At 43.2% G+C, this 27,817-nt stretch overlaps 2 protein-coding genes across 4 annotated transcripts; one reads left to right on the forward strand and one right to left on the reverse strand.

Moving 5' to 3' along the window:
• Positions 1-302: 302 nt before the first annotated feature.
• On the reverse strand, positions 303-2,307 carry LOC308322987 (SLC35A4 upstream microprotein). The gene is made up of 3 exons (XM_080774528.1): positions 2,242-2,307; positions 1,803-1,901; positions 303-509 (listed from the first exon to the last, which is right to left on the reverse strand). Exons 1-3 carry the CDS (start codon positions 2,254-2,256, stop codon positions 312-314), a joined length of 312 nt encoding a protein of 103 aa, XP_080630654.1. The 5' UTR covers positions 2,257-2,307; the 3' UTR covers positions 303-311.
• Positions 2,308-2,769: 462 nt separating this feature from the next.
• hmgxb3 (HMG box domain containing 3) lies at positions 2,770-27,725 on the forward strand. Of its 3 annotated transcripts, none has more exons than XM_080774523.1 (23): positions 2,770-2,962; positions 3,571-3,735; positions 4,695-4,869; positions 6,115-6,549; positions 7,022-7,108; positions 7,208-7,342; positions 7,684-7,886; positions 8,306-8,394; positions 8,849-8,896; positions 9,177-9,229; positions 9,628-9,693; positions 10,440-10,571; positions 12,086-12,384; positions 13,238-13,365; positions 14,669-14,800; positions 15,568-15,752; positions 17,194-17,422; positions 17,598-17,731; positions 18,294-18,413; positions 20,765-20,974; positions 21,699-21,841; positions 22,635-22,926; positions 23,548-27,725. In XM_080774523.1, the coding sequence occupies exons 2-23, from the start codon at positions 3,581-3,583 to the stop codon at positions 23,728-23,730; spliced, it is 3,633 nt and encodes a 1,210-aa protein (XP_080630649.1). In that variant the 5' UTR covers positions 2,770-2,962; positions 3,571-3,580; the 3' UTR covers positions 23,731-27,725. The 3 variants fall into 3 exon arrangements, with proteins under 3 accessions (XP_080630649.1, XP_080630651.1, XP_080630650.1); XM_080774525.1 differs by having other exon boundaries at positions 18,339-18,413; XM_080774524.1 differs by having other exon boundaries at positions 7,687-7,886.
• Positions 27,726-27,817: the final 92 nt, after the last annotated feature.

Raw genomic sequence — 27,817 nt, forward strand, 5'->3', positions numbered from 1 at the left:
TTGAACAGGTTTAGACAACGCAAGTAGTCAAATCTCTGAACAATAATATTTAGATCTTAATAGGCACAAAGTCTGGTACCTTATATGCATTTTTAACATTGACGACCAGAAAGAAAACAAATCAAATAGTAACAATCCAGTCTTTCATTTTGACACCCAAAATACAATTCCAGTAAAATCACGATAACCAAATTCCAGTCTTCACAAGACTTCCAAGGTTTAGAGCTTCAGTAAAGAGCAGCAGTTGTACCATAGTTGGACCTTGTACCATAGTTGAAATGGAAGATGAAGCCTAGCAGTCATTCCCAGATTTACTTCGGTCCATTTTTGAAGTTGTTGAAGAAGTCTTTTATGGTCCTTTCAATGTTGGGCACTTGATAGTTCTGTGCCACATACAAGCCAGTCATCGTTCCCAGCAGAACTCCTGCGATGGCAGAAGAACGGAACTTGGCGACCATATAACCAGCCAGACACCCCTTCAGGAATGGAGACCCCAACACAGAGCCGCCCTGAAACACACACGTTTGACATTTTGTTTATTTAAGTCTGCATAATCCGACGTAGAGGAATACCTACACAGGAATAAACACTGCCAGTGTAGTCAGACAATAGTGTATAGATTAAGGCAAAACATTGTTAAATGTCATACAGTATAGTTGACATTGACATACTTGTCAGACACAGCAGACATAAATCCTGGATTTAGGCATAATCGGTAACACGTCTCTATAGCGCGCGCGACACACACACACACACACACACACACACACACACACACACACACACACACACACACACACACACACACACACACACACACACACACACACACACACACACACACACACACACACACACACACACACACACACACACACACACACACACACACACACACACACACACACGGTTTATAAGCAAGAAACTAACTCAAGTATTTGTGAACTGATACTCCACCGCAGGGACAACGCTAAAACCGTCTTGGTTAGTACACAAAATATAATCAACTTTAAAGCCTGCATCATCTGAGTGATAAACCTGCACTCTCACAGGTGTTGTTCCACAGAGAGCAGAATTAGGCAGCACAAAATGTATTACATTTTTAAATACACTGCCCCTTCTTTCCTGAAATAATGGACAGAACAGGACGTGAAATTGTCAGCTGTTTACTTTGAGGGGATTAAAGTCCATTTTGAAGGATTGGGAAAATGTGTCTACCGGTACTTAATAAAACTTGTATTGATTCATGAAACTGCAATAATACTGTGTGCACTTGGTTGTAGCGTGTGACAGTTGTATTTGGGATGGTATTGTTTTAAATGAATTAATTCGCTTTTATTTATGCATCTTGTCTTATAAGACAGTTATGAATTTCAAATTCTCAAATGTCATGCTGCATGGTACGTAGAGACATGTTTACACAAAGATAATAACGTTTACATAATGTAACTCAGAGCCATATTAAAATGTTCCCAACACAAAGCCTTGCGTACTGAATACGTTCTTTGTTTGCTTTGCTGAAATACCTTGTATTCTCAATTCATCAATTTAGATCGATCTGCATCACTGTACCACATCAATTCTGAGTTTAGAAAAATTGCAAATCATCATAAAAAACTCATTCTTGATTTAACTGATATCACAAATACAACTTAAAGTGTTACAATGTAACAATGTTTATGCTGCTCTTTTGGTCAGATTCTTGAAAAAATACATTTCAAGACACACTTCAAAGTCTTCAATGGTATAATGTAAATGACATAATTAAAGGACATCACTGTTAACAAACAACACCAACCTACCTGAGGAATTCCCACAGAAACCTCCTCCTCCACTCTCTTCTGAATCTCCTCCAACTGATTCTTAAGCTTGGCCAGATCCTTCAGCTGTTTCAGAGGATCCTAAAAACAATGATTTAAATGTGAATGGTGATTATAATGTCTAAGTCTACCGATACGATCACTGCCTGATACAATCATAGACATACAATCACTACAAAGATATATAGCTAACGTTGCTTTACATTAACCTTCCTAGTAAAGTTCCCAGAGACTGCTTTTCAAAAAGACATTTCGTCCAGACTAAAACTTATTTTCTGGGTCAAACGTAACGTTAATTCCAAACATTTTCCACGGTGCCGAAGCTGGTGAATCTGGTAAGTGGTAACGCTACTGTCATCTGACAAGACACGTGAAATTAATTTAATTTGACCAGTTTAAAAGTCAAAACAGCAGGATTCACCTTGTCATCCGCCATGTTTGCTCATCGATGGAAAGCTCTGGACTCGGCTTATAACCCTGGCTGCTGCTGCATGGATTAAAAGCTCTCTCTGGACTCGATTTATAGCCCTGGATTCTCTGTGGATACATTTATTTATAATTTTTATAGATGTTTTATAATTATTATTTTAAATATTTATTTTTGTATATATTTATTATAATACATATATAAAATACATTAAATAAATAACTTCGTGTGGACGTATGCTGACATGTTGAGTATCTTTTAAAAACCCTCAAACTATTTTATATATAAAAGTAAAGATTTATTTATGTGATAAACTGAACCCAGATCCGCACCAAAACGTGTATTCATACTAGTTAAGCATTGAAAGTGAACCCAGATCAGCTACAAAACAAAACAAAGTTTGGTATCGCTCTATCGCTGCGTTGCGTTCACGTGTCAAAAACGTGTTCGGTTATTGGCCCGTCGTTGTTTATTCTGAGCCCTGATTGGCTGAACACGACAGCAACCGAGGCGCCATGTTAACCCGCAGCAGGGCGACAGAGGGCCAAATATGTTGTTGTTGCCTGCCTGGACGTTTATCAACAACAAATGAACCGGGATTGTAGGAAAACATCCACCTTTATGCCCTTCGGATTCGGATACGATGCAACATCAAAACGCGTTCATGGTCGTCTGAGAGTTCGTCAGCTGAGCGCTGAGTGTCGGCGCACCAGAGGTAACCTTGCAACAACACCACATCTCATTGGACAACATACACGGCGGTGTAAAAACAGATCTACAAGCAGATGTACGAGCTAATAACGCGTTGTCGTTGGTTTGTAGATCTGTTCTTTTGGTCAAGAAACCACACTACAGTACTCCTGCGATGGATGGATATACATATTAGCTACAACTCAGACAGCTATGCATTCAGTCAGTGTAAAGACTGTAACCAAAACTTTCCACATTAGGCTACATGTTGATCTTTGTCATATGTTCTAGAGTTGGGCAATCAGCCAGCCCCATTGGTTTATTAAATTGTCCTTTATTCTGATAATATTAATTTGTTGACACAAGTGTCAGTGACTGTGAATACATAATGCACATATATAATACACATACAAAGAGAGTACTATTTATTTGATTGAATATTGTATTAACAGTTTGTAGAATGGGTAGTGGGTACAGTTCAATGAAAGAACAGGTCAACACTAAATCTGCTATTTAAGAGGATAAAACCAGAAAAAGCACTAAGATGTGTTAATGTTTACATCAGGGTCCTTGATCTCAGAGCATTTATTAAAGACATACAATAAATATAACACTGACTTCTGGCCCCTGCAGATCTGCGGCCATGGAGACCATGATGGATGCTGTGGAGGAGGTGGTGATGGGGGATGTGGAGGTGGTGGAGAGCAGCTATACCCTCTTGGAGGTAAACGTCGACACCCCCAAGAAGAGAAAGGCCAAAGCCCAGGAGGAGCCCGGGACCAAACCCAAGAAGCCCAGGTAGTCTATCCCAAACGTTTTAGCTCGTGACCTAAAAGAGAAATTATATGTTTTGCCCAGGACCTAGCTCTGGTCCATAGCTCTAATGCCGTTGGCCATTTAGAGCAGGGGTTTTCAACCTTTTTATACTGAAGTACCACTACAGAAAATATCTGGCACTCCAAATACCGCCACAATAACTGATGTTAAAATACAGGAGTGTAGACCTGCCCCATCCTATTCAGCTATTATTAACCCGGGAGGAAAATGTCATTTATTCTTTAAATTGTTTTGTTTTTGTTCCTTTCCTAAGACAATTTTGCTGAAATCCATCCTAAAATCTTACGGCTAGGTGTGCTGTCATGCTCATTTCAGCATAGCTGGAGAGCCTATTTCAACCAATTTCTTGGTCAGAACAAGGTATTAATATAAATATTAATACAGGTTTTTTTTCTCGTCATTAGCGTAAATAAAAATAACGTTTTTGCTTCTCACCAATACAAAGGCGGGTTGTGACATTAGAAAGCCTACTTTCCTTAGTGGAACCACTTTTCATCGGAGGAAATATATTCTGTATGAGGGTTTTCTCTTGGCAAAGAGGGCGCAGTGGAGTAACTAAAAGTATTGTTTTCTGGTGGAAAAATAATCCCTTTTTGGCCTTAGTGGTTCCACTAAGGAAAGTAGGCTTTCTAATGACACAACCTGCCTTTGTATTGGTGAGAAGCAAAAAACGTTTATTTATGCTGAAGATGAGAGGCTGGTCTGCATTTAGCTCTAACATAGCTCTAAATGCAACGGCATTAGAGCTATTGACCAGAGCTACCCGGGACCCAAATTAGTGAAAATAGCTGATCTAAACGTTTATTTTTTTCTTTCTTTTATTATCTTCATGATATTATCCTTTTCCTCTATCTCTTGTAATAGTATTTGACAACTGACCGGCTCACAGATTAATGTTTTCCGATCTATCTCTTTTGTAGGTCAGCCTATTTGCTGTACTACTTTGATGTCCACCAGGTGATGCAGAAGGATTGCCCTAACATGCCACAGTCGGAGATCAACAAGAGCATCAGTGAGGGATGGAAGCGTCTCAACGTGGCTGAGAAAGCCTACTATTTGGAGAAAGCTAAACTGGAGAAGCTGGGACTGTGCACAGTAAGGTCACAATACGACAGTGTGATGGTTTTATTTTAGTACCTAAAGGCACTTGTTGCATAGAGCATGTCCAGAGTCAGACCAGACTCTTTAATAAAGAAACAAAATGTTATTTATGTTATTTATCTAATTGATGTGCTTCCGGACTAACCATTTTCTTAACTTAATCTGATGTTATTATGTCCGAGAGTGAGTGGTAGAGCATGGTAGGAGTGCACCACAGCTCTGAGCGTACGCGGTGGGTATACCGTCTTACACTAAATTGCTTATTTTGATCGCTCAAAAACTCATGTTTTCCCATCATGATTAGATACGCTCAACAGTGTTCTGTCGAGCAAACTAGGGTAAGACCCACTTAGGACATGGTACAGCTGTGGTGCGCTCTACCATGCTCTACCTTCTTTGGCCCTTTGGTCGTGGAATGATCTACAGTCCAGACTAAAATTGGCTTTGAAAGTTCCCTTGAGAAGTTTCAAAAGGATCATATTTGATGTACAGTCCAACACCTGCACATGTTTGGATATGTACTAGCCTATGTTCAAGCCTATATATTTATTATATCGGTTCAGATTGTGTATATGGTGTATTTTGCCCTGCTACTAAAAAGTAGGACAGGTGACTTGTTGTATTTATGCATAGGTACTTATTTTTATTTATGCATATTTGCTGGTTCAAAATGTAACATTGACGATGTGGTATTGAAGTGTAATTTTATTTCTGCCTCTTGTCTTGGCCAGTTCCCACTTGTAAAAGAGACGCAGTCTCAATGTGATTTTACTGGTTAAATAAAAATAAATAAATAAACCACTCGTTTATTATTCAATATTCAGATTAAGGTAAGAAAACGGTTAGTCCAGACTCACTTTTAATGCAGTGTTTCTTAAAGTCCAGGTGTACCGTAGCGTAGAATACTTTGATAACATTTGGAAATAATCAATATCACTTCAGTTTAACCACTTAAACCCTCTATAACCTTGAACCCTTGAACCTTGGACGTAGGATAGCCCTACTGTACTTGTGGAGTTGGTAGCAGAGTTGGTGGTGGAGTTGGTACAAGTGAGATGGTCAGAGTTGTAATTCACAAAACGGAATTACAAAGTTAAGTTAGCCAAACATATTATGCATCCTGAAAGCACTGACTGCCCACTCGCACACGGCCTAGAAATTGCGAATAGCGTTGTTTATGTAAACGTTTGCCCATCACAGATTGCGCCTTTAATCTTACCCTCTGTGTGTCTCCCCCAGTCTTCTCTGGTACCCTCGCAGCACGTCCCAGGCTTCCGTAAGATCTTCCCCAGGTCCCAGTATGTCCTCCAGGCCGACGGCACTCAGCAGGAGGCCGTAGCTTCCCCAGAGGAGCGAGGCCAACCCCAGGAGAGCCAGTTCCCGACCACACCGGCCCAGGGCGGTGAGGTGGAACAGTGCGTTGCCGTCGAGGGCCTGGCAGAGGCGATGGCTTCGATGTCTCATCCTCCGCCCTGCACTGCCGTCGTAACGGCGCCCTCGGTGTCCCAGACTGCAGCAGATGGACTGCTGCTGAGAGGAAGTGAGCCGAGGGTGGTCGCCGGCGGCGGATATGGTGTTGTCGCCGTGGCGTCTGAGGCGACGGGGTGCAGAGGACAGCCGATGGTGCAAAGGATGCAAGGAGAAACTACACAGGTGGTCATCATACCCACGCAGGTGAGACCACAACTTTGAATCATTCAGTGATTGTTCTTTACCAACCGGGTCTCACCCAAACACGGTGAAATAGCACGGATTGGCAATTCCGTGTATACATGCCTAGAAAACCCCCAAATCCATACATATAATTCTGAAATCCCTATAGACTGATGGAGGTCTCTACCAAACTTGAGCCACGAAAGACACCGTGAGTTGCGAAGTTCGGTAGAGCCGACTCAGCCGTGTCCGACTTGTAACCCAAATAGCACAGAATAGTAAATAATGTCAAACCCGATCTCATCCAAACACGGGGAAATAACACGGATTGGCAATGCCGTATATACAATACTAGTGAAAGCCACACCTATATCACGGTCAAAATAGTAGTTGCGACAACTACTTTACATACTGTCTGTATTATATGTACTGTATTATGCATGAGAGCATGTGTCAAATACAATTATTGAATCTTGATTTAAACACTTTTCAGAATGTGCTGGAGTTCAAGTCTCTGTCGAGTGACGTGGGGCCATTGATGTGGCGTACCACTATGGAATCTTCATCTTCATACAAAATGGTAGACATTGCGTCACTCGACACGCCCTGGGCAATTACTGTACCAACAACTCTTAAGGAAAAAAAATAATAATTCAGCTTTCCATTTATTTTCTTGCAGGACGCCCGGACCTACACCAGGCGAGGCCGGGGGAGGTGTCTGGCACCGGGCTGTTCCTTTGTTTACGTGACCCGCCACAAACCACTAACGTGCCCCGAGTGTGGAAACCACCTGGGTGGAAAATGGGTGCCTGGTGTAAGTCAGCGCTTCGCTAACTGTAGCTCAAGACCCAAAAGAGACATTTGACCTGGGAAACCCAAACGAGTTACTTTTTACTACTTCTTAATTAACATTTTTGGAATTTATTGAATTTCTTTGGGAGATTTGCTTGTTTGTTGTTTAAATTTTTTTGGGGGTGGGGAGGGGGATCTCCCCACAGGATAGTCGGGATAGTGCGTGACCCACAAATGGGTCCCGGCCAAGGGAACAACATTGTCTTTAAGCAACTCAGCTTGTTGAAGCGTAATGACTGTACAGTCAGTCAAATATATTTGATGTGTGTGTTTGTGTGTGTTACATGCATGTAATTTCTATAGCAGGCTAAGAAGGCTCAAGCCGCCTCCAAGCAGCAAGATGAAACCCCCTCTAGTGGCGGCTGTCAATCGACCAATCAGAGGAGTGTAGCTGCCAGTAATGCTTCCAATAACATCAGTGCAGACAGGAAGGAGGGCCGAAGCCCACAGGCCAAGAAACGGCACGCAGTTGCACCAGGGATACCAACAGAGGGCAGCAGAACCAAGTAAATCACAACTTCTCTGACTTTCCTGGTTTTCAACCAGTGTTCCGGGGACCACCAGTGGTCCAAGTTGTGGGGGGTTCCAGGTGGTCCCCAGCTAAAAATGTGTAAAATGAAACCAAAGATTTACATTATCGTGATTTACATTATCGTTAAACATCTGCATTACTTAATTCAATAACTCTACACAATTAGAGAATGCAATGCATAAGAATTGTTATTCTGATCAAGGTTTTTTGGGTCCGAGAGGCTAAATAAATATCATCAAATGGTGGCCTGTGGTTCAAATGCTGAATAAATAATGGTTATTTAAAAAGGTTGAAATCCACTGCTGTAGTGGAATGATTTCAGCAGCAGTAATGTGGCAGATATTCATATAATTAATTTCCTTTATAGAGTTTGAAATGTCTTTTTCTTTATAGAACTTTAAAATCCCCTACGAAATGTGCAGCCGTCAGCAATGTGCCAAAGAAACCTGTACGACCCATCCTCCCAGCATGCGACTGCACAGGTGAGGCGTGACAATCAGCACCTAATAATAGTAGGGGTGTAAAAGTTATTCGAACTACCGGTAATTGATTTAATCTGTGGTTAAAAAGAATCGATTGATAATCCATCCCTATTTTGTTTGTTTATAGGCGAAAAGTCTATAATGACAATGACGTGCTGTGAGCTTGTAGATCTGCCGTTTTCACTATTTTTGCACAAGACTGCAGTTTTGACTATTTTTGCACGACACTGTTGTGTGTCTGTATTCTGTGAAATAATGCTTAAGTGCTTCATTGATTATTTTATTATTCAAAAAAGTAATCGATAGAATAATCGCTAAGTAAATAATTTCAGTATGCAAGTCAGTCTTGCATAGTAGTAGTAGAAATAATACTATAATAATACATGATGAACAGTCTGCATGTTTCTGCTGGTCTGTGAACCATAATGATGCTGGTCTTTATTTGTCTCCTCAGGCCGTACTGTGTTTATCGTCCCGGTTGACAACCACAGATCTAATCCAGGTACTGAATATTACTGTATTGCTTGATTCCACTGTATTTCCTAACCTGATTTGGGCCAGATGGGGGCGCTATTGATTCACAAATTCACAATACAGCCTTCGCCTGGTGTTGCTCAGGGATTGGCGTTGAAGCAGCCCGTGGCGGGGCTTAACCAATCGGCGTCAGCTACGGGTGGGATTTTGGCGCCACCGGGTGTGACGCCATCGAGAAGCGCCTGTTGCAATTGTATTTCCTAATCGCCTTAAAATTGGACAATCGTCTTCTTTGTCTATGATCTCAGGTGGTCTCAAACCCAATACATTGAAACAACTCGGCCAGGAAACAGCAAAACAGGTGAATGTTAAACGTGCACATGCGCACGCGCACACACACACACACACACACACACACACACACACATTAGAGACTATTAATCAAATGCTTTTTTTCAAGTTGATGAGAATATTTTTGTTTCAACTATTCAACAAAATATCGGTGACCGCTGATAATTTTCCAAAGATTTTTATACCTTTTGAAAACTTGAATTGTGACGATCTTGCAAATGAGTAGTACATTTTGATACAAATATTTTTGTACCGTTACTCAATTAAATGTTGAATTCTGGACTTTCACTTTTAACAGAGAGGTTCTACATTGCAGTATTAATACTTTTACTTAGCCTAAGTAAAAGATGTGAGTACCTTTTCCACCACTGGTTTCGGCACAATTAATTATTTTCCATTATTCCACAGAACTCTGGAATTCCGGATAGAGTGCCAGTGTCATTTCCTTTCAAACAGAACACCATCTCCAGCTTTGTTAGTATATTATTATTACTATTATGATGATCATTATTATCAGAATCTCGTGTTTTATTTACCCATTCTTGTAGGGCTGGCTGATGTGTACAAAATCAAATGTAGAAGAAGAGGACATGCGAATGTGGACAACAGCTCAGCTCCACAGTGTTTTTTTTCCGTTTAAAACACTGACATACAATAATTCCATGACAATTTGGCCATATCTGGCCCTCATCAGGGGACAATCTTTGTCACACTGTGGAGCTGAGCTGTTGTGTGGACGTTCTCTGGATGTAAGCATTCTACGCAACCCTCTTATTTTAGACAAAATCAAATATCACAATATCTTTGACCAAATACCTCTATATATATCTGTATCCTATGGCTGTATTTTGTCTCCCTAGTGCTCTTCTATTGAGACATGTAGATCGTGTCGAAGGCCATGTCTCTCATAGACATCTTGACCTTATGGTCAAGATTAAATGAGCAAAAAGCAGGCTGGCTCTATTAGTACCTGACAGCTTTTGAGAAAACTGTCAGGATGTAGAAGACATGTTTAGAATCTGATCTCAGGTCAGAATGGGTTTTGAGCCAAGGGATTTCAACCGGGAAAAGGCACCGCTTTTGCCATATGACGAGATTACTGTTTCTAGTCTTATATCACGATATGGATAATCATATTTCCCAGTCCTACTTCATTGTTATCATCTCTTTCAGACGTGTTCAGAATCAGATCTCTTAATGTCCTTCTAATTGTCTGTCAGGACCTGGGTCTGTCCACAGCACGAGGCAGAGGGCGCTGCAAGAACCCGCTCTGTGACTACGTGTACAAGAACAGACACAAGCCTGCAAAATGCCCCAGCTGTGGCTGGGAGCTGTCTGGGAAGAACGCCAAGGTACAGTACAGTACAGTACGGTACATTAACACCCAGGACTTTATTTGACCTAGGTCTTTAGGCTGAGAGTTAGATTTTTTCTGTGCAGCATCTTTCCCTTCCAATTCTGCAAATTTTGTTTTGTCAATTGTGTCAGTCGTGCTTGATGTGAGTCCACCTTTTTCATACCATACACCTCCATAAATCTATATTAATTTGTAAATTATGCTGTGTAAATAACTACACCACTATGAAGTACTGTACTATGAACTATGAAGTAACAAACTTGACTTGACTTCTCTGTCAGCTACAGTACATGGGAAAACAATACCTTTTTTTAATGAATGACTCAACTTTCAGTTTACCAGTCAAAGCAAAGACATGATCACTGATTCACTGTATAAGCCTGGAACTAGCCAGATACAGCAACGTGCAGCTAGCCAATCGCGGCATGGGAGGCGGGACTTGGGAAGTCAAGGAAGAGAGAATTAGCTTAAAAGTACTTCACGGCAACGCCAATTAGTGCAAATTCACAGTTTCTGCGGTAGCCTACTGCAACTCTTTGCATAATTTGAAACATCTCATCAACACACAAGCAACGTTATATTTGTCCGTGACCAGATGGTGGTACCAGTGCGTACCATGGAGAGTGGATTGACATTCAAGGGACCCTATAGAGTACCGACCGATGTCAGAAAAGGTAAACTACAGCCCCTAGACTGGAACTAGCCTCGACAAGTCTGTCTTGTTCTTTCTGTTGACCTACGTTTTGTAGTGCATTTCTACATTTTGTATGTGGTTTCCTCATAGTGCTAAAATGCATTATCTTTGGCATGTAACGATGCACTCAACTCACGATATGATTCGTATCACGATATGAGGTTCACGATTTATTATCACGATTTCAATGAATCGATTCATATCGTCGGGATTAATATCGATATATATAGATACACGATATATCCTTACATGCCTAATTCTCGTCATCATTTCACCCGGCCCACAGTCCGTAGACCCGTACAAGGCCATAACTGTGATCTGATCCCCAGTCAGTGGACCCGTACAAGGCCATAACTGTGATCTAATCCCCAGTCAGTACAAGGCCGTACAAGGCCATAACTGTAATCTGATCCCCAGTCAGTGTACCCGTACAAGGCTATAACTGTGATCTGATCCCCAGTCAGTACAAGGCCATAACTGTGATCTGATCCCCAGTCAGTACAAGGCCATAACTGTGATCTGATCCCTAGTCAGTGGACCCGTACAAGGCCATAACTGTGATCTGATCCCCAGTCAGTACAAGGCCATAACTGTGATCTGATCCGTAGTCAGTGGACCTGTACAAGGCCATAACTGTGATCTGATCCCCAGTCAGTACAAGGCCATAACTGTGATCTGATCCCCAGTCAGTGGACCCGTACAAGGCCATAACTGTGATCTGATCCCCAGTTAGTGGACCCGTACAAGACCATAACTGTGATCTGATCCCCAGTCAGTGGACCCGTACAAGGCCATAACTGTGATCTGATCCCCAGTCAGTGGACCCGTACAAGGCCATAACGGTGGCCCAGAAGGAGCTCCAGAGGCAGTCCACGGTGCAGCTGCTGCGCCGCGTCCTCCACATCCCCGAGAGCGACGCGGAGCTCCAGGACACGCTGACCCTCATCCAGGAGCTCAACAGCCCCCAGGTGGTTCTGACCCAGTCGGGAGACCGGGACCGGGGAGAGGTGGTGGAGACGGAGACCCTGGTCCAGTCCGGCTGGCCGCGCTTCTACGAGTCGGCGGCCACTCAGTGTGGCCTCTGCCATTACCCTCTGTTCAAAGGCGGCCAGAGGTGAGAGGTCTTGTCTTCAGTGTGGCCTCTGCCATTACCCTCTGTTCAAAGGCGGCCAGAGGTGAGAGGTCTTGTCTTGAGTGTGCTTTTAGTAGCCTGGGCACCATTTCATTTAGGGTATATGATCCTGTCGGGAGCAGATGATATCGTTAAGTCATGTTGTAGTATTGTTTTGTAGTCGACAGGCAGGAACAACAGGCGGCAACTTCCTTTTCCCTCAAACCGATTTTTCTCAATAAAAGCTACAGGCTACGAGAGCTTTTATTGAGAAAAATCGGTTTGAGGGAAAAGGAAGTTGCTGCCTGTTGTTCCTGCCTGTCGACTACAAAACAATACTACAACATGACGTACCGATATCATCTGCTCCCGACAGGATCATACGGACTTTTGAAACAGAGACCAGGCTTTCCTCCGAGGTGGTGGAAAGCCTTGTGAGGCGAGGTTATGCTTTGAGACACACATATGGGTATTGCGGGGCGTGTCCGAATCTGAATGTAGTGCAGGTGATTGCAATTAACCACCGATGCAGTGAAGAGTTAAAACGAAATATATATATAACGAAATATTCTAAACTTTCAGCGATTATGCCAATAATCGCCTTCTTTGAGTTCTTGCGGGGTCAAACAAAGAATCACTTGACGTTGATCCCCTTCCCCTATTTGCTCATAATATGACGTATGTGTGTAGTGAGAAGAATGAACACAACTGTACATGTTCACGAATAACGGTCTGTCTAAGTGGCAACCTGTTCTGCTCTGAGAGTCGGCATCTCTTGCCCTGATTTATTCATTTCCATTAATTACCCTCCTCTCTCTTCATCATTACTTATAAATGCCTGAACTGTGTGTCCTAGTACGGTTGCGGGTCAGGAGGACTGCTGGTTGCTCACTGAGACCCTGATCCAGACGGCATCCCTCCAGCTCAAAGTCTGCCCCAACCCTCAGTGTCTGGCTCTGCACAGCTTCACTGACTTACACCCGGGTAAAGTACACCAACCAACCACAGCTTCACTGACTTACACCCGGGTAAAGTACACCAACCAACCACAGCTTCACTGACTTACACCCTGGTAAAGTACACCAACCAACCACAGCTTCACTGACTTACACCCTGGTAAAGTACACCAACCAACCACAGCTTCACTGACTTACACCCTGGTAAAGTACACCAACCAACCACAGCTTCACTGACTTACACCCTGGTAAAGTACACCAACCAACCACAGCTTCACTGACTTACACCCGGGTAAAGTACACCAACCAACCACAGCTTCACTGACTTACACCCGGGTAAAGTACACCAACCAACCACAGCTTCACTGACTTACACCCTGGTAAAGTACACCAACCAACCACAGCTTCACTGACTTACACCCGGGTAAAGTACACCAACCAACCACAGCTTCACTGACTTACACCCTGGTAAAGTACACCAACCAACCACAGCTTCACTGACTTACACCCGGGTAAAGTACACCAACCAACCACAGCTTCACTGACTTACACCCGGGTAAAGTACACCAACCAACCACAGCTTCACTGACTTACACCCTGGTAAAGTACACCAACCAACCAGCTTCACTGACTTACACCCTGGTAAAGTACACCAACCAGCTTCACTGACTTACACCCGGGTAAAGTACACCAACCAACCATGTTCATGCTTTAGTTTAGGGGTAATTCCCAATTCTCCCAAAATCTAAGATTAGATTTTTATGTCACTATCAGAATGAAACGCAATACCAAACCTGTTGGCTTTTTACAACTGAGGAAACCCAAACTGCCATGAATGGTTAAATGGTGCATTTATATATAGCGCCTTTTATCCAAGGCGCTTTACATAGATTGTGCATTACATTCACCCATTCACACACACATTCACACACACAATCACACACCCATTCACACACACATTCACACACCCATTCACACACACATTCACACACACATTCACACACACATTCACACACACAATCACACACCGATTTGCAGAGGAAACCATGCAAGGCATCAACCTGCTCATCGGGAGCAGAGTCTTGCTCAAGGACACTTGGACACCAACTCTGGGGGAGCCCACAGGGATCGAACCGGGAACTTCACCGTTCCCATCCGGCTACCCGTTCTACCCTTGAGCCACTTCCGCCATCTAGTGGCTCTTCGATTTTCTTCAACACATTTTCTTGTCACCCAAACAATACACATGTGTCTGAATTTAATTTGAACAATTTTGAACAAATTTGACCTTGAACAACACCCCCCCCTCCCCTCCTCATTTTTCCCTGCAGGTTTGTTCAACATTGGGAACAGGCTGTTGGTGAGCGTGGACCTGCTGCTGAAGATCCGGGCCCAGATCAAGCTAGGCCACCACCCCGCCCAGGCTGTCAGAACCCTCCTGGACCATGTCCCTAATCACCCTGGTAAACACACTGGAAGTTCAGACGAACCGGATTGGATCTTCCTTTATGTCTTGTTTCTATGTCATTCGTTCTCAAACATTTTCATGTCGAGGACCCTCAAAAATATATGTAATTGGCCGCCGACCCCCGTCTGAAAATATGTTGTTCCAGGGACCCCCCCTGAAATAATATATACTCAAAGATTTGTGCCTCATTTTCACAATTTAAAAAAAAATAGCAGATCTCCAAGCTTGTACTGTATGTCTGCAATTTTTCAATAGCTAAAGTGTAACAATGCTTCAAACACCAAAAGGGGTTCCCGTCTAGAATGGACGATTTTTGTACTTCTGTTCTGTTTTGTATGTGTCTATAGAGTTGAGTTGACATGACTCTAATAGACCCCTGGATGTGGTTATAATATGTGTGTATAGAGTTGAGTTGACATGACTCTAATAGACCCCTGGATGTGGTTATAATATGTGTCTATAGAGTTCAGTTGACATGACTCTAATAGACCCCTGGATGTGGTTATAATATGTGTGTATAGAGTTGAGTTGACATGACTCTAATAGACCCCTGGATGTGGTTATAATATGCAGATATAGAGTTGAGTTGACATGACTCTAATAGACCCCTGGATGTGGTTATAATATGCAGATATAGAGTTGAGTTGACATGACTCTAATAGACCCCTGGATGTGGTTATAATATGTGTCTATAGAGTTCAGTTGACATGACTCTAATAGACCCCTGGATGTGGTTATAATCCTGTGTATCTTTGGTTTCAGTCCATGTTCTGAGCGCAGAGGAGTCGTCCCGTGTTAACGAACTCCTGCTGAGTGGCTACTGGGCCTTTGAGTGTCTGACCGTACGAGATTACAACGACATGATCTGTGGCCTGTGTGGCGTCGCGCCCAAGGTGGAGATCGCTCGCCGCTACGCCCACGACGCTCTGGAGCTCAGGAACGTGGAGGTGGGTGAGAGACCGACGCATGCATGATATGAGTTCCAAATAATTCATCCAAACACGTCTTTCAAAAACGGTGTCAAAGTGTGACACTTTGCAATCTTATTTAGCTACTTTTGTGCGGCGCTGTCATACGGCAAAGTCTAAAATCGGGCGGGGGTTTTTCAGGCCACGCACCCCTTGGCTAAGAGAGAGATGAATCTGGGACCCCTGCTTCATATTGGATGAAATCGTATTGCAAATAAAAAAAATCACAGCTTTCGTAGATAGCTTCGTAGACTTGTTTGACAGCACTATCATCAGCGATGAGTAAATTTATGTTTTTGTTTTACTTAGTTTTTGTTTGTTTGTTGACTTAACTTTCCTATTAATATCTTTCATGTTGATTTATGTTAATGTCTATTTTCACACTTTTAACCTTCTTATAGTCTCAAAACTCTTTACCAAAAATAGCAGATTCTTTAAATTGAGATAAAAAAATGATACAAGTTTTCTGCTCAACGGCAAGCGCCACCTGGTGGTCACCAGTTTAGGCTTTGAGTGCCAATTCTCCCATTATAAAGAAAGAAATAATTTGTAATTCTATTATGCATGTAATGTGCATGTCATCACCTGTACACCAGATTAGAGGAATTTTCTAAATATGGATAAAAAAAAGAGAGAGAATATTTAAAAGAAAATGTAATTCCCAAGGGAAGACGTCTTGTCGTCTGTGGCATCCGGTACATGGTTGGCAATTAGATGTCTTGACGTTTATGGCTCTTAAACTGTTTAACAGTATACTCGATACTGTAATCGTACATGGCTCTAGTTTACATGGCCGGAGTTCAACTAACTGTTTAACTGTACATGGCTCTAGTTCACCTAGCCTAGTAGTTCAACTAACTGTTTAACTGTACATGGCTCTAGTTCAACTAACTGTTTAACTGTACATGGCTCTAGTTCAACTAACTGTTTAACTGTACATGGCTCTAGTTCAACTAACTGTTTAACTGTACATGGCTCTAGTTCACCTAGCCTAGTAGTTCAACTAACTGTTTAACTGTACATGGCTCTAGTTTACATGGCCGGAGTTCAACTAACTGTTTAACTGTACATGGCTCTAGTTTACATGGCCGGAGTTCAACTAACTGTTTAACTGTACATGGCTCTAGTTTACATGGCCGGAGTTCAACTAACTGTTTAACTGTACATGGCTCTAGTTTACATGGCCGGAGTTCAACTAACTGTTTAACTGTACATGGCTCTAGTTTACATGGCCGTAGTTCGACTAACTGTTTAACTGTACATGGCTCTAGTTCACCTAGCCTAGTAGTTTAACTAACTGTTTAACTGTACATGGCTCTAGTTCGACTAACTGTTTAACTGTACATGGCTCTAGTTTAACTAACTGTTTAACTGTACATGGCTCTAGTTCAACTAACTGTTTAACTGTACATGGCTCTAGTTTACGTGGCCGGAGTACTCGTCGTCTGACGAGGTGCACGTGGATGACTTCTGGCTGACCATGGAGAGCGAGGCCATCGAGCAGGCTGCGTTCCCCTCAGACGTGCCCATCACGCGGGTGGACGCCTCCATCGTGTCGCCCTTCATCCCCCCGCTCATGAGGGGCCCCACGGTCATCAACACGGAGAAGGACAAGGCTGTCTACTGCCGGGAGGAGGAGCCCCCCTCAGGTATGTTGCCCCCCTCCCCCAGTGCCCCCCACCAAATGACCGGAACTTCTTTAATATTTACCAAAACCACCAGACCAGAACTCCCACCACGGGACTCCGAGAATCAATTATCTTGTGTGTGTGTGTGTGTGTGTGTGTGTGTGTGTGTGTGTGTGTGGGTGTGCGTGCATTTCAGGAGACCCATCCGTGTTGGTGCGTCTCATCCATGAGGGCCACCTGAGACCAGAGAAGATTGAAGAACACAGTGAGATGGAGCTCAGAACCTTGCTGGACAGCTGTGGACTGAACACTGCACTGGACTCCAACAAGGTGTGTGCACCATTATTTCACATGTATCGCCAATCATGCAGCTGATGTGCAGCATGTGCACTGTTTTCTTTTTTTTTTTTTTTTCAACCTGGCGTCCCACATTTGAGCGTGTCATTCTGACAAGCTGGTGTGTTTCTCTTGTATCTATTGAAAGGTTATTTGTGTAAAAACAATGCACTTATAACTTTCCCTTTGACAAAATATCAGTGAAAACGTCGATAGTTGTTTGGTCTGTGAAATCGGCATCGCCCTCGGACCCAAAACATCTAGCAGGCTCTAGTGTTTGCATGGTGTGTGTTTGTCTCTTAAGTCTGAGACCACGAACTGTGTTGTTAGTTCCATTGATGTCATGGTTCCGTTCCGTCTCGTCCATTAAGCCTCAGTTATACTTCTGTTGCGTTCTGGAGTCACGCTCAATAAATAGCAGATCTACAAGCTGTGTACTCTTAGATCCACTGTTCACGCCATGCAACCCCATCGCTCAACCAAGTATAAACCAGGCTTCACTCTTCTGTCTGTCTGTCTGTCTGTCTGTCTGTCTGTCTGTCTGTCTGTCTGTCAGATTGAGCTGCTCAACATGCTGATCTCCCTGTATGCACGTGTCCAGAATGGTCTCTGCACGGCGCCGCAGCCTCCCCAGAACCTCACTGCTGGAAAGCTGTCCAAGTTCTGCACCCATAAGGTAAAAACCGCTACCACACTACTCAGCTGTACAGTTAGATTCTTTACCAGAGCACCACACAACTCTATACTAGTGTATTTTCAGTTTTCTGTTGTTGTGAGGAAAGTTTTCGCTGAGACAATTTATGAAACAAATAAGCCCACATGAACTGAACCTTATTTTGTTTAACCACTTCAGCCCTAAATATTGTTTAAAAATAGCCCATGTACAGTACAAGCTCACAACGCATGCATTCATCATCTCCCACCGTCCCTCTAAGCTATGGGACACATGTGTGTGAGTGCCGCAAGCTATCCGTCTGGTGTATGGGATCTACAGTACTACTACTAACCAAATAGTAGTCATCATAGATATTTAAAAAAAGTAGACGCCTCATTAGTCACTAAGGAGTAAGTCACGTGGAAGTGCGGAAGGCACGCTACGTCGCTGCCACTCAAGTGACTACTGACCAATCGCAATGTGTCTTTTCCGGGACTTATCGACTCAATCCGAAATGAACATTATTTACATTACCTGTGTCTGATTTGGCATAACGAACGTCCCCTTCCGTGACGCACGCGGCAGCTTGGCAAGCTTCAGCTATGCTTCCGCAGAGCCGAAGGAGGCGTTTATGATATGATATGATATAGTACTTTATTGTCAGTTCACACTGAAATTTGTCTTGCAACCCAGCAGCCAAGTATGCAGAACACATATACACACATTTGACATAACACAAAGAACAAGACAATTTACATACATAAAGACATGAAGACAAGAGCAATATCCACCGTTTAGATTATCCTGTGGCTACTACAACTCCTGATTAAGCCTCAAGGTCGAATGGTGGACAAAGGACCTCTTTAGTCTGACCTTATTGTATGCTGGTACACCATATCTCCTTCCTGAAGGTAGCAACCTATATTCTCCATACAACACATGCTTAGTATTAGAGGTGATATTCCTTGCTAACCTTAGGAAGGCTGTTATCATACGTGGATGTATAAAGTTTCTGGTTGTTGTCCAACAATCTTTGAACAAATGTTCAGTTGTTGCAGCAGTTGTGACTTTAGGGCTGCAGACAAACATCCATACCAGGTGGTATTACAGTACTGAAGAACACTCATAATAACTTTTTAAATAGTCATTGCTGTAAAATGCTATTAACCTTTTCACCCCATCATGCTTGTGCACAAGGGTCATCAATCATCGATACAGTGTGTCCGTACACGGATAAAATGTGTCCGTGGCAAAGTCTTGGCCGTGTCCGTGGAAAATTTTAAATATTTCTTTTTACACACCATTATAATGTTCTTATTTAGATCATAAGACCCAATTTACTGTGCAGTCTCCAGGTTTTCTTCAGAATACTGTATGTAGTATGACACTTCTTTACTACGACATTTACTCAGGAGGTGCACGCACATCCACACACATCCATGCACATCCACACACATCCACGCACATCCACACACATCCATGCACATCCACACACATCCACGCACATCCACGCACATCCACGCACATCCACGCACATCCACACACATCCACACACATCCATGCACATCCACGCACATCCACGCACATCCACGCACATCCACACACATCCACGCACATCCACGCACATCCACACACATCCACACACATCCACACACATCCATGCACATCCACACACATCCACGCACATCCACACACATCCACGCACATCCACGCACATCCACACACATCCATGCACATCCATGCACATCCACATCCACGCACTCTTAAGTACATCCACGCACATCCCAGGCTAATTCAACGGGTGCTCCAACAAAAAGAACAGACTGCAAAAGAAAGAAAAAGTCTGCACACCGTTTTGAAAGCTCTTGAAAGCTTTGTGTGTGTGTGTGTGTGTGTGTGTGTGTGTGTGTGTGTGTGTGTGTGTGTGTGTGGCTCTAAGTACATGGTTCTATGTGTGTGTTCAGGTGCTGTGTGGCTCTAAGTACAGTACATGGTTCTGTGTGTGTGTTCAGGTGCTGTGTGGCTCTAAGTACATGGTTCTGTGTGTGTGTGTGTGTGTGTGTGTGTTAAGGTGCTGTGTGGCTCTAAGTACATGGTTCTGTGTGTGTGTGTGTGTTCAGGTACTGTGTGGCTCTAAGTACATGGTTGTGTGTGTTCAGGTGCTGTGTGGCTTTAAGTACATGGTTCTCTGTGTGTGTGTGTGTGTGTGTGTGTGTGTGTGTGTGTGTGTGTGTGTGTGTGTGTGTTCAGGTGCTGTGTGGCTCTAAGTACATGGTTGTGTGTGTGTGTGTGTGTGTGTGTTCAGGTGCTGTGTGGCTCTAAGTACATGGTTCTGTGTGTGTGTGTGTGTGTGTGTGTGTGTGTGTGTTCAGGTGCTGTGTGGCTCTAAGTACATGGTTCGGGGGGAGACGGCGCGGGACCACGTGGACCTGCTGATGTCCTCTCGCTACTGGCCGCCCGTCTACGTGACGGACGCCGCCCGCCTGGTGGCGCTGTGCGCAGACATGCAGTACCCGGAGCTGGCCACGCAGATGTGGGGCAGGAACCAGGGTTGCTTCTCGGACCCCCTGGAGCCTCCGCAGGTACTGTCCTACTGGGCCATGGTTTAAAGCAGTGGTTCCCACAGTGGGGTCCGGCTATGGGGAGCCTAATGGTGAAAAAGACCCTGAAGCGGACTCTATGGGAGTCAAGTAGACAAGGCATGAACAAACATCGTTTTCTAATGACCGTTTGTAAAAAATAATCGATTTACACATGTAAGAAAGGCCGGTTTCTGAGCAGCCAGTATCGCGAGAATACTGCTTTCAGGCAACAAACAGCCCAGCTTTAATGATCTTAGATCATTTTTTAGTAATAGTATAACATAAACACTACAGAGACCTTAGTTGTCACTGTACAATACTGCGCTGCCCTAATTGAAAACAATGGGCTGTATTTTGCGTGTCTTAAGTACCAGGTCTTATTACCTAACTTGAGTAAACTAAAGACCTGGAGGCGTGATCAATGCTCTTTGGACAAGTTAGGTAATGACCTGGTACTTAAGACACGCAAAATACAGCCCATTGAGTCTAAAACTCCAGAGGACATACTGTACAACACTGTTCTAGATGGGTGGCCCCCTTTGGCTGTAAAAAATAAATAAAGAGATGAATTCATTCCGTTGTGTAATTAAGCTCTTGTGGGGCTATGAATGAAACTGTCCTTGACATTATGGGAGCACAATCTTCCATTTAACCTCCTTTTAGGTTCTGGATTCAGTAGAAGCTTTGTAACCCTTATCTCTCTCCTATCTCTCCGTCTCGGTAGTTGGTGTCATGTGCAGAGCTGCAGGAGCAGCCTTCAGACGGAGGAGGACACCTGTCCCCCCTGGAGGAGACCCACGGCCTGCAGACCCTCCTCCACCCCGTCACCAAGTCGTCCTCCCGCTGGCTGGTGCACCCCGCCCCCGGGTAGGTACTATACTTACTGTACGCCTGGCCCAGCCATGAGGCCCGTTAGGGCGGTCACCTGTTTCTTCAGCGTGAGACGGCTAGATTTACACACACCCGCTGGATATTATTGTACAAGTACATGACGCTAGTATGACGTAGGGATCCAACTCTTGATGCTGAGCACCTAGCAGGGAAACAATGGGTCCCATTTTTCAGAGACTTTAGGATGACCCAAAGGCCGGGGATCGAACCCTGACCTCCCAGTCTCACAAGGCCACCCGCTGGGGGGGACAATTATTACACAATTACTTGCATAATCGTCAATGTTGCAGTTAGATGTTTTCAAAAATAGCAGAAATAGTAGATGGTTGTAATAGTAAATTTTGTATTTTTTATTTAACCAGTAAAAAAACATTGAGACTGCGTCTCTTTTTCAAGTGGGAACTGGCCAAGCTGGCAGAATACATAATTACACTTTCAACGCTACATTGTACATGTCAAGTTATACAACAGCCAAATAATAAATCCATTTAAAATACCTATAGAAGCCTATACAATATATACAACAATACTCCAAAATAGTAACTAAACTTGTCAATCTACTATTTCTGCACAGTTTTTTTTGGGAGGGGGGATTGTTTTTTAAATTGATTTATGGGTCAGTCAATGTCAGTATCTGCCCTGTATGCAATTTGTGATTACGACGCCTAAAAGGCAAACAGAAATACATCTTGTAACGTTCAATGCAAAACTCGCTAATCGCATTTATTCGTGTGACAAATTAAATGAAATGTTGTAATCCGTCACACAGCCCCACTACTGCCGGGGTGCGGTCCCCCGAGGCCCCCGAGCGGCCCCTGGGGGCCTCGGAGCAGCACCACTCCATGGGACTGTGTAAGGAGCTGGAGCCCTACGCCGCCGCCCTGGTGGCCGAGGAGGAGGAGGAGAACGAAGGGACGTCGTCGTCGGAGGGCACTTCTTCGTCCTCGTCGACTGAGGAGAAGCCCTCGACGACCTTCACCAACCCGGCCTATTACTACCTGTACCAGCGCCTGGTGGACTTCATGCGCAGCAGGGACATCGTGAGCCAGCAGATCAGCCAGGTGCGTTGATTGATTGGTCCTTGAGGAGGTTCCACAGGTGGTCCCCAGCTAAATCATGGAGAGTTGGTGACCAAATGGACCCTTTTATAGATTCTTGGACTCCTTGGCAAGAAAAACACGAAAACTACAGATTTAGAGGCGGCCTCGGGTCTTAATGGGTTAAAATAGCATTATGCAAGGGACACTAGTAGGGATTATGTGGTGTTATTGTTAAACATCTGCATTACTTAATTTCCAAGAAGTCTACACAATTAGAGAATGTATAGAAGGATTGCTATTTTCATCAAAGCTCTCTCCTATGGCAGGGGTTGTTATCGACGTTTTTGGCTGCGGGGACCCCCCGAAAATGCTTTGGCCATGTCTCTCGCGACGTGTCGTGAGCTTGTAGATTGTTATTATTAGATTTATATTATCGGTCACTCCTTCATCTTAAAATAACTAAATAGCCAGAGTATGTTGAAGTGATCAAACTAGCAATAGAACATCAAGTTGAGAAGCATCTTCCAGAATGGTCACAGAATTGTCATGATTTATTTCTTCAGCTGGTCGACCAAAAAACATCATAATTACATAACATTGTCAGTCTTGTGATTTTAATCTGTATCTTTATTCCACGCCCAGGTGCTGAAGGCCTGCCAGCCCGGGGAGGTAGTCATCAGGGACGCCCTCTACAGGCTGGGGGTGGCACAGATCAACACCGAGGAGGAGGAGGAGGAGGAAGAGGAGGATCATGCAGGAGAAGAGGGGCTGCCGGAGGCAGTGAGATCATGTAGAGAAACCATTTATGAAGTGGTGCTGCCCTGAGTGAGGACTAGAGGAGGGACTAGCCTATTTTATCCGTGTTTTGTTTTTACACTGATATGAGAGAGGGAACAACACAGTTGCTAGGTTTTGCGGAAGATTACCGTATGCCGCTGGGTTGGGGAACCTTGTACGTACGTCCAAAAACTCGTACTTTTTAGAAAATGGAAAACGGAACCTTTGTGTTCCAATGGATCCAAATGCAGTTGCTGTTTTGTCACAAAGCTTTTATCTGTCTGTCTGCAATATTTGAGGCTGCTTTTTGGATTGTCGTGAGAGGAGAAGTTATTATAGCCATGAAATTGAAAATGAGTGGTGAGGATTTCCCACGATTAAAGAATGTACTACGTTTTCATATCCTCGGTGGAGAGTTAAGGGTTAACCACATAATGCCTAGTGTCCCTTGCGTAATGCTACTTTAACCCATTAACCCATTAAGACCCGAGGCCGCCTCTAAACCGCCTCTAAATCTTGTTTTTCTTGCCGAGGACCAAGAATATTCAAATATGGGGCGGCTTTGTCTCCAGAGGGGAAGGACGGGGGCCAAGAACAGAGTGCTGCATGGGGGACCTGGTCAACATTTAAACCCATTGAGGTGAAGTAACGGTAATGCTGGGAAATCAAAATGACTCTTTAGATTTTTTTGACTGAAAGAATGTACACATACATACGCTTATTACGTTTGGTAGTTTCTAAAGTGCAGATGTTAAGCAAAACTAACTTATTTAATGCATACTTCATTCATATCACCGGTCAGAGAGGTTCTGCTTTAGGGTTTATGCTCAATTATGAACTTATGAAATTATGACTTTTCATTTTTTTGGCTTCTGGGCTTATTTATTTATTGCTTCTCTTGTATATAATGTGTCATCATGCACTGATGGGAATGATCTCTATGCAACCAGAATAACTCTTCCTACTTCCTTCACAGGTGTTACCCTTGGTACTAATTAACTCCCTTGGCGCCAGCCAGCGCCATAACCCGCGGCACCGCGGGTATAATTATTACCCTTTGATAGCCAAACCCGTCCCCGTCCCCCAAGCACAAGGCGAAATGCGCGTGCACCCCATTGGAATCCACTCATTATGATTTCTTTCCTGCCCGTTTTCTCAGAAAAATACTCCAAAATCCTTCTTTTTGTCAAATGCGTCCCGTGTGAATTGTGATTTTTGATGGCATCGTGGCCGTCATATTACCGTTTTTGGCGAAAGATAAACATCGCCAGCTGCTAGACTACAATGTGCTTTCGGTTTCGTCTCTGTGAAGCGTCATGTGACACGGGCTCATATACAGTTGATGTGAATCATGGCGCTTGTACTATAGATATGACCACTAGATGGCGGCTCTCAAAGTGTTTAAGGCTCTGTTCCGTTTAGTGTGGTTCTCAAGTGGTTCTTAAAAAATTTAATTTCAAGGACCCCTGTTAACTCTGAGAATGTACAGGTCAGGTCAGGGTTACACACCCGTGCGGGGCCATTTGGAACTCACTCCAGGACACCTTGAGACCCACTGGTGTAGGAGAGTGTTTCTAGTGAGCCGACATGCACAATAGCAGCACCCTGACTCTGTTTGACCAACAAATGAAATCATACATGAGGACCTATCCATTACTTATCAGCCTATGAACAATACCGTTGTTGGCTACTTGGCCATGCTTGACAACATAACCGTCACGAGTAAGAACTAGAAACAATTGTGAGGTTCATGCGCTTCGGGAAACTTCTTGTCTTGGAGGAGGAGATATGAATTGTTTATTTTTTAAGAAGAAATGTCTTACTAAGCTTTGAGCTTCTGCGGCGCTGTGGGATTTGTCGTACTTCCTACAAAAGGTTTAAGAGTCATTGTGCAATCATCGAGGCTGTGGGAATGGAACTGCAGATCGAGCGTTCATGTCTTTTTAGGGAAAAACAGGAACTGAAGAGAGATATAGCGGCGCCAATATGTCCAGTAAATCCAGTAAAAGTGTCACTCGGCAGGTTTCATTTCCAAGAAAAGTTGACCGCTCACCGCTGTAATCTATTAGAGCGGTCTCAATGGAACAGCCTGTTCCTGTCAATCACTCCATCACACTCTGTACTGTACATTGAACAGAAAAGTAAATTAAACAAAATAAACAGCTCTAATGGAACCCAGGGATGTCAAAAGAATAGCTTTATTGATGCTACTATAATTTTCCAGTGATGACTTTCAAGTCTTTCAATGATTTGAGTGTTTGCACTATATACTACAGCAAAATCACACCAACACCAAACACACAGACAACATGCGTTAAGTGAATGATTTGACTGTCTGCTACCTGTACATGATCATTTCAGAGAAAATAAAAGTTACATTTGTTTTAGATTTACATCTCATGGTCATAAGATATACAGTACATTACATTATTCTGTAGACATGGCACACACCCATGTCCTTCAGAATCCAATGGGTGAAGGCATTGAAAGTGGATCTAATCTCAGTTGGCAGTGTACGCTAGTGACGCAAAATAGTACTACTAGTGTACTGGCAGTGAGTGCTACATTAAACACATTATGTATTACGCTTAATGTGTACAAAAATAAAATGCAAACAAATTCAAAATGTCAAAACCCGTCTCTCTGTCAAACACCTTTCATTTGGTCCCAAATGGATACATATTTATATACAGTACATATCAAGACTTACATATCAATCCCATCTGTCTACCAGTGGTCCTTGAGGGGCTTCCAGGTGCTCTCGAGAGTTAAATTATTGTTAAACACCATTTGGAGTACAATTAGAGAATGTAACGCCTGTTATCTCTCCTCAATACATGGACAAAACCGTATCCGACAACAAAATATTCTTTAGTCTCTTGGGTCTGAGAGGCTAAGGGCTGTATTTTTGGTATTTTGCGTGTCTTAAGTACCAGGTCTTATTACTTAACTTAAGACCTGGAGGCGTGATATATGCCATTTGGCTATTCTGTGTGGCCACACCACGCCTCCAGGTCTTAAGTTAAGTAATAAGACCTGGTACTTAAGACACGCAAAATACAGCCCTAAATGTCATAAAATGATGGCCCGTGGCTCAAATGCAGAATAAATAATGGACCTTGATATGAAAAAGGTTAAAAACCACTGGTCTAATTGGTTGGATTGAAGTGGAACAATCATATGCTGCCATCCATCGGACAGGCTAATGTCATGACATTTTCACGACGAGACAAAATACAGCTCTGACTGGAGCAGGTACTGAAAACAATCGGGCCGTTCTTTGGTTCTGAAAAAAACGTATCTAATGCGTTTTCAGCGGTTAATTTGGCACGAAAATATAAGAGGCAAATTTAAAAGCTTGCACGGTATGCTTTCCTGTTCTACTCCGGGATATGAACCCAGGAGGTCTCCCAGAATTATCTTTTACCTCGATCTGAGCTAAATAGAGCCTGCTTTGGGGAGGAATTGAATTTCTCTCCAAAATTCAAGTCAAACCAGAAACAGAATGGTGTCATATCAGGGGCCGTTTTCAACCTAGACACAGGATCTAAATAGAACAATAGAAGAGCAAGAAGAATGACCCTAATAGTATAAGACCCTAATAGTGTAAGTTATATTTATCTATCATACATACAGATTGGACAAAATAAAAATGTATTCCCCCCCCAAAAAAAATTACATAAGACAGGGGGTGTATGGCATTAAAGTGCAAAATATGTATGTTTGCACTACTGTGATAAAACATCGTATTAAGAATACCTCGCACACAGATCTGGTCCTGGTGGAAACAAAAGAAGTATGATATGGAAGTGATCCTGCTGACCGTGACAATGTAAATACCACACAAACAACATCCTCAGAAGTGGCTGTCCTTCAAATCCATTACAGTAGAGATAATAAAATACAGAACGACGATGAGCAACCAAACAAAAAACAAGTTCAAATGGAACACACTGAATGCAAACAGCATTCAGTTACAGCACTGGTTACACGCGTCGTCATTTGTTGACATTTTTCACCTGGGATATTTCACTTTCAAATAAAACTTTAAAAAAAAACAGAAAAATATATGGAAAGAAATTAAAAACGTAATGGAAAAAAATCACAGCTCCAGCACACATTAGGACATTTTAAT

Source organism: Protomyctophum bolini, assembly GCF_963924005.1.
Source record: "Protomyctophum bolini genome assembly, chromosome: 10".
In the NCBI taxonomy this organism is placed as follows: Eukaryota; Metazoa; Chordata; class Actinopteri; order Myctophiformes; family Myctophidae; genus Protomyctophum; species Protomyctophum bolini.

Bases quoted from the DNA above. Each gene is read 5' to 3' on its own strand.
- LOC308322987 (XM_080774528.1), bottom strand. The intron at 510-1,802 runs GTAGGTTGGTGT...TGTGTGTTTCAG, and splicing joins TTTCTGTGGGAATTCCTCAG to GGCGGCTCTGTGTTGGGGTC.
- hmgxb3 (XM_080774523.1), top strand. From the start codon at position 3,581: ATGGAGACCATGATGGATGCTGTGGAGGAGGTGGTGATGGGGGATGTG. The intron at 14,801-15,567 runs GTAAACACACTG...CTTTGGTTTCAG, and splicing joins CCATGTCCCTAATCACCCTG to TCCATGTTCTGAGCGCAGAG. The intron at 15,753-17,193 runs GTGGGTGAGAGA...ACATGGCTCTAG, and splicing joins TGGAGCTCAGGAACGTGGAG to TTTACGTGGCCGGAGTACTC.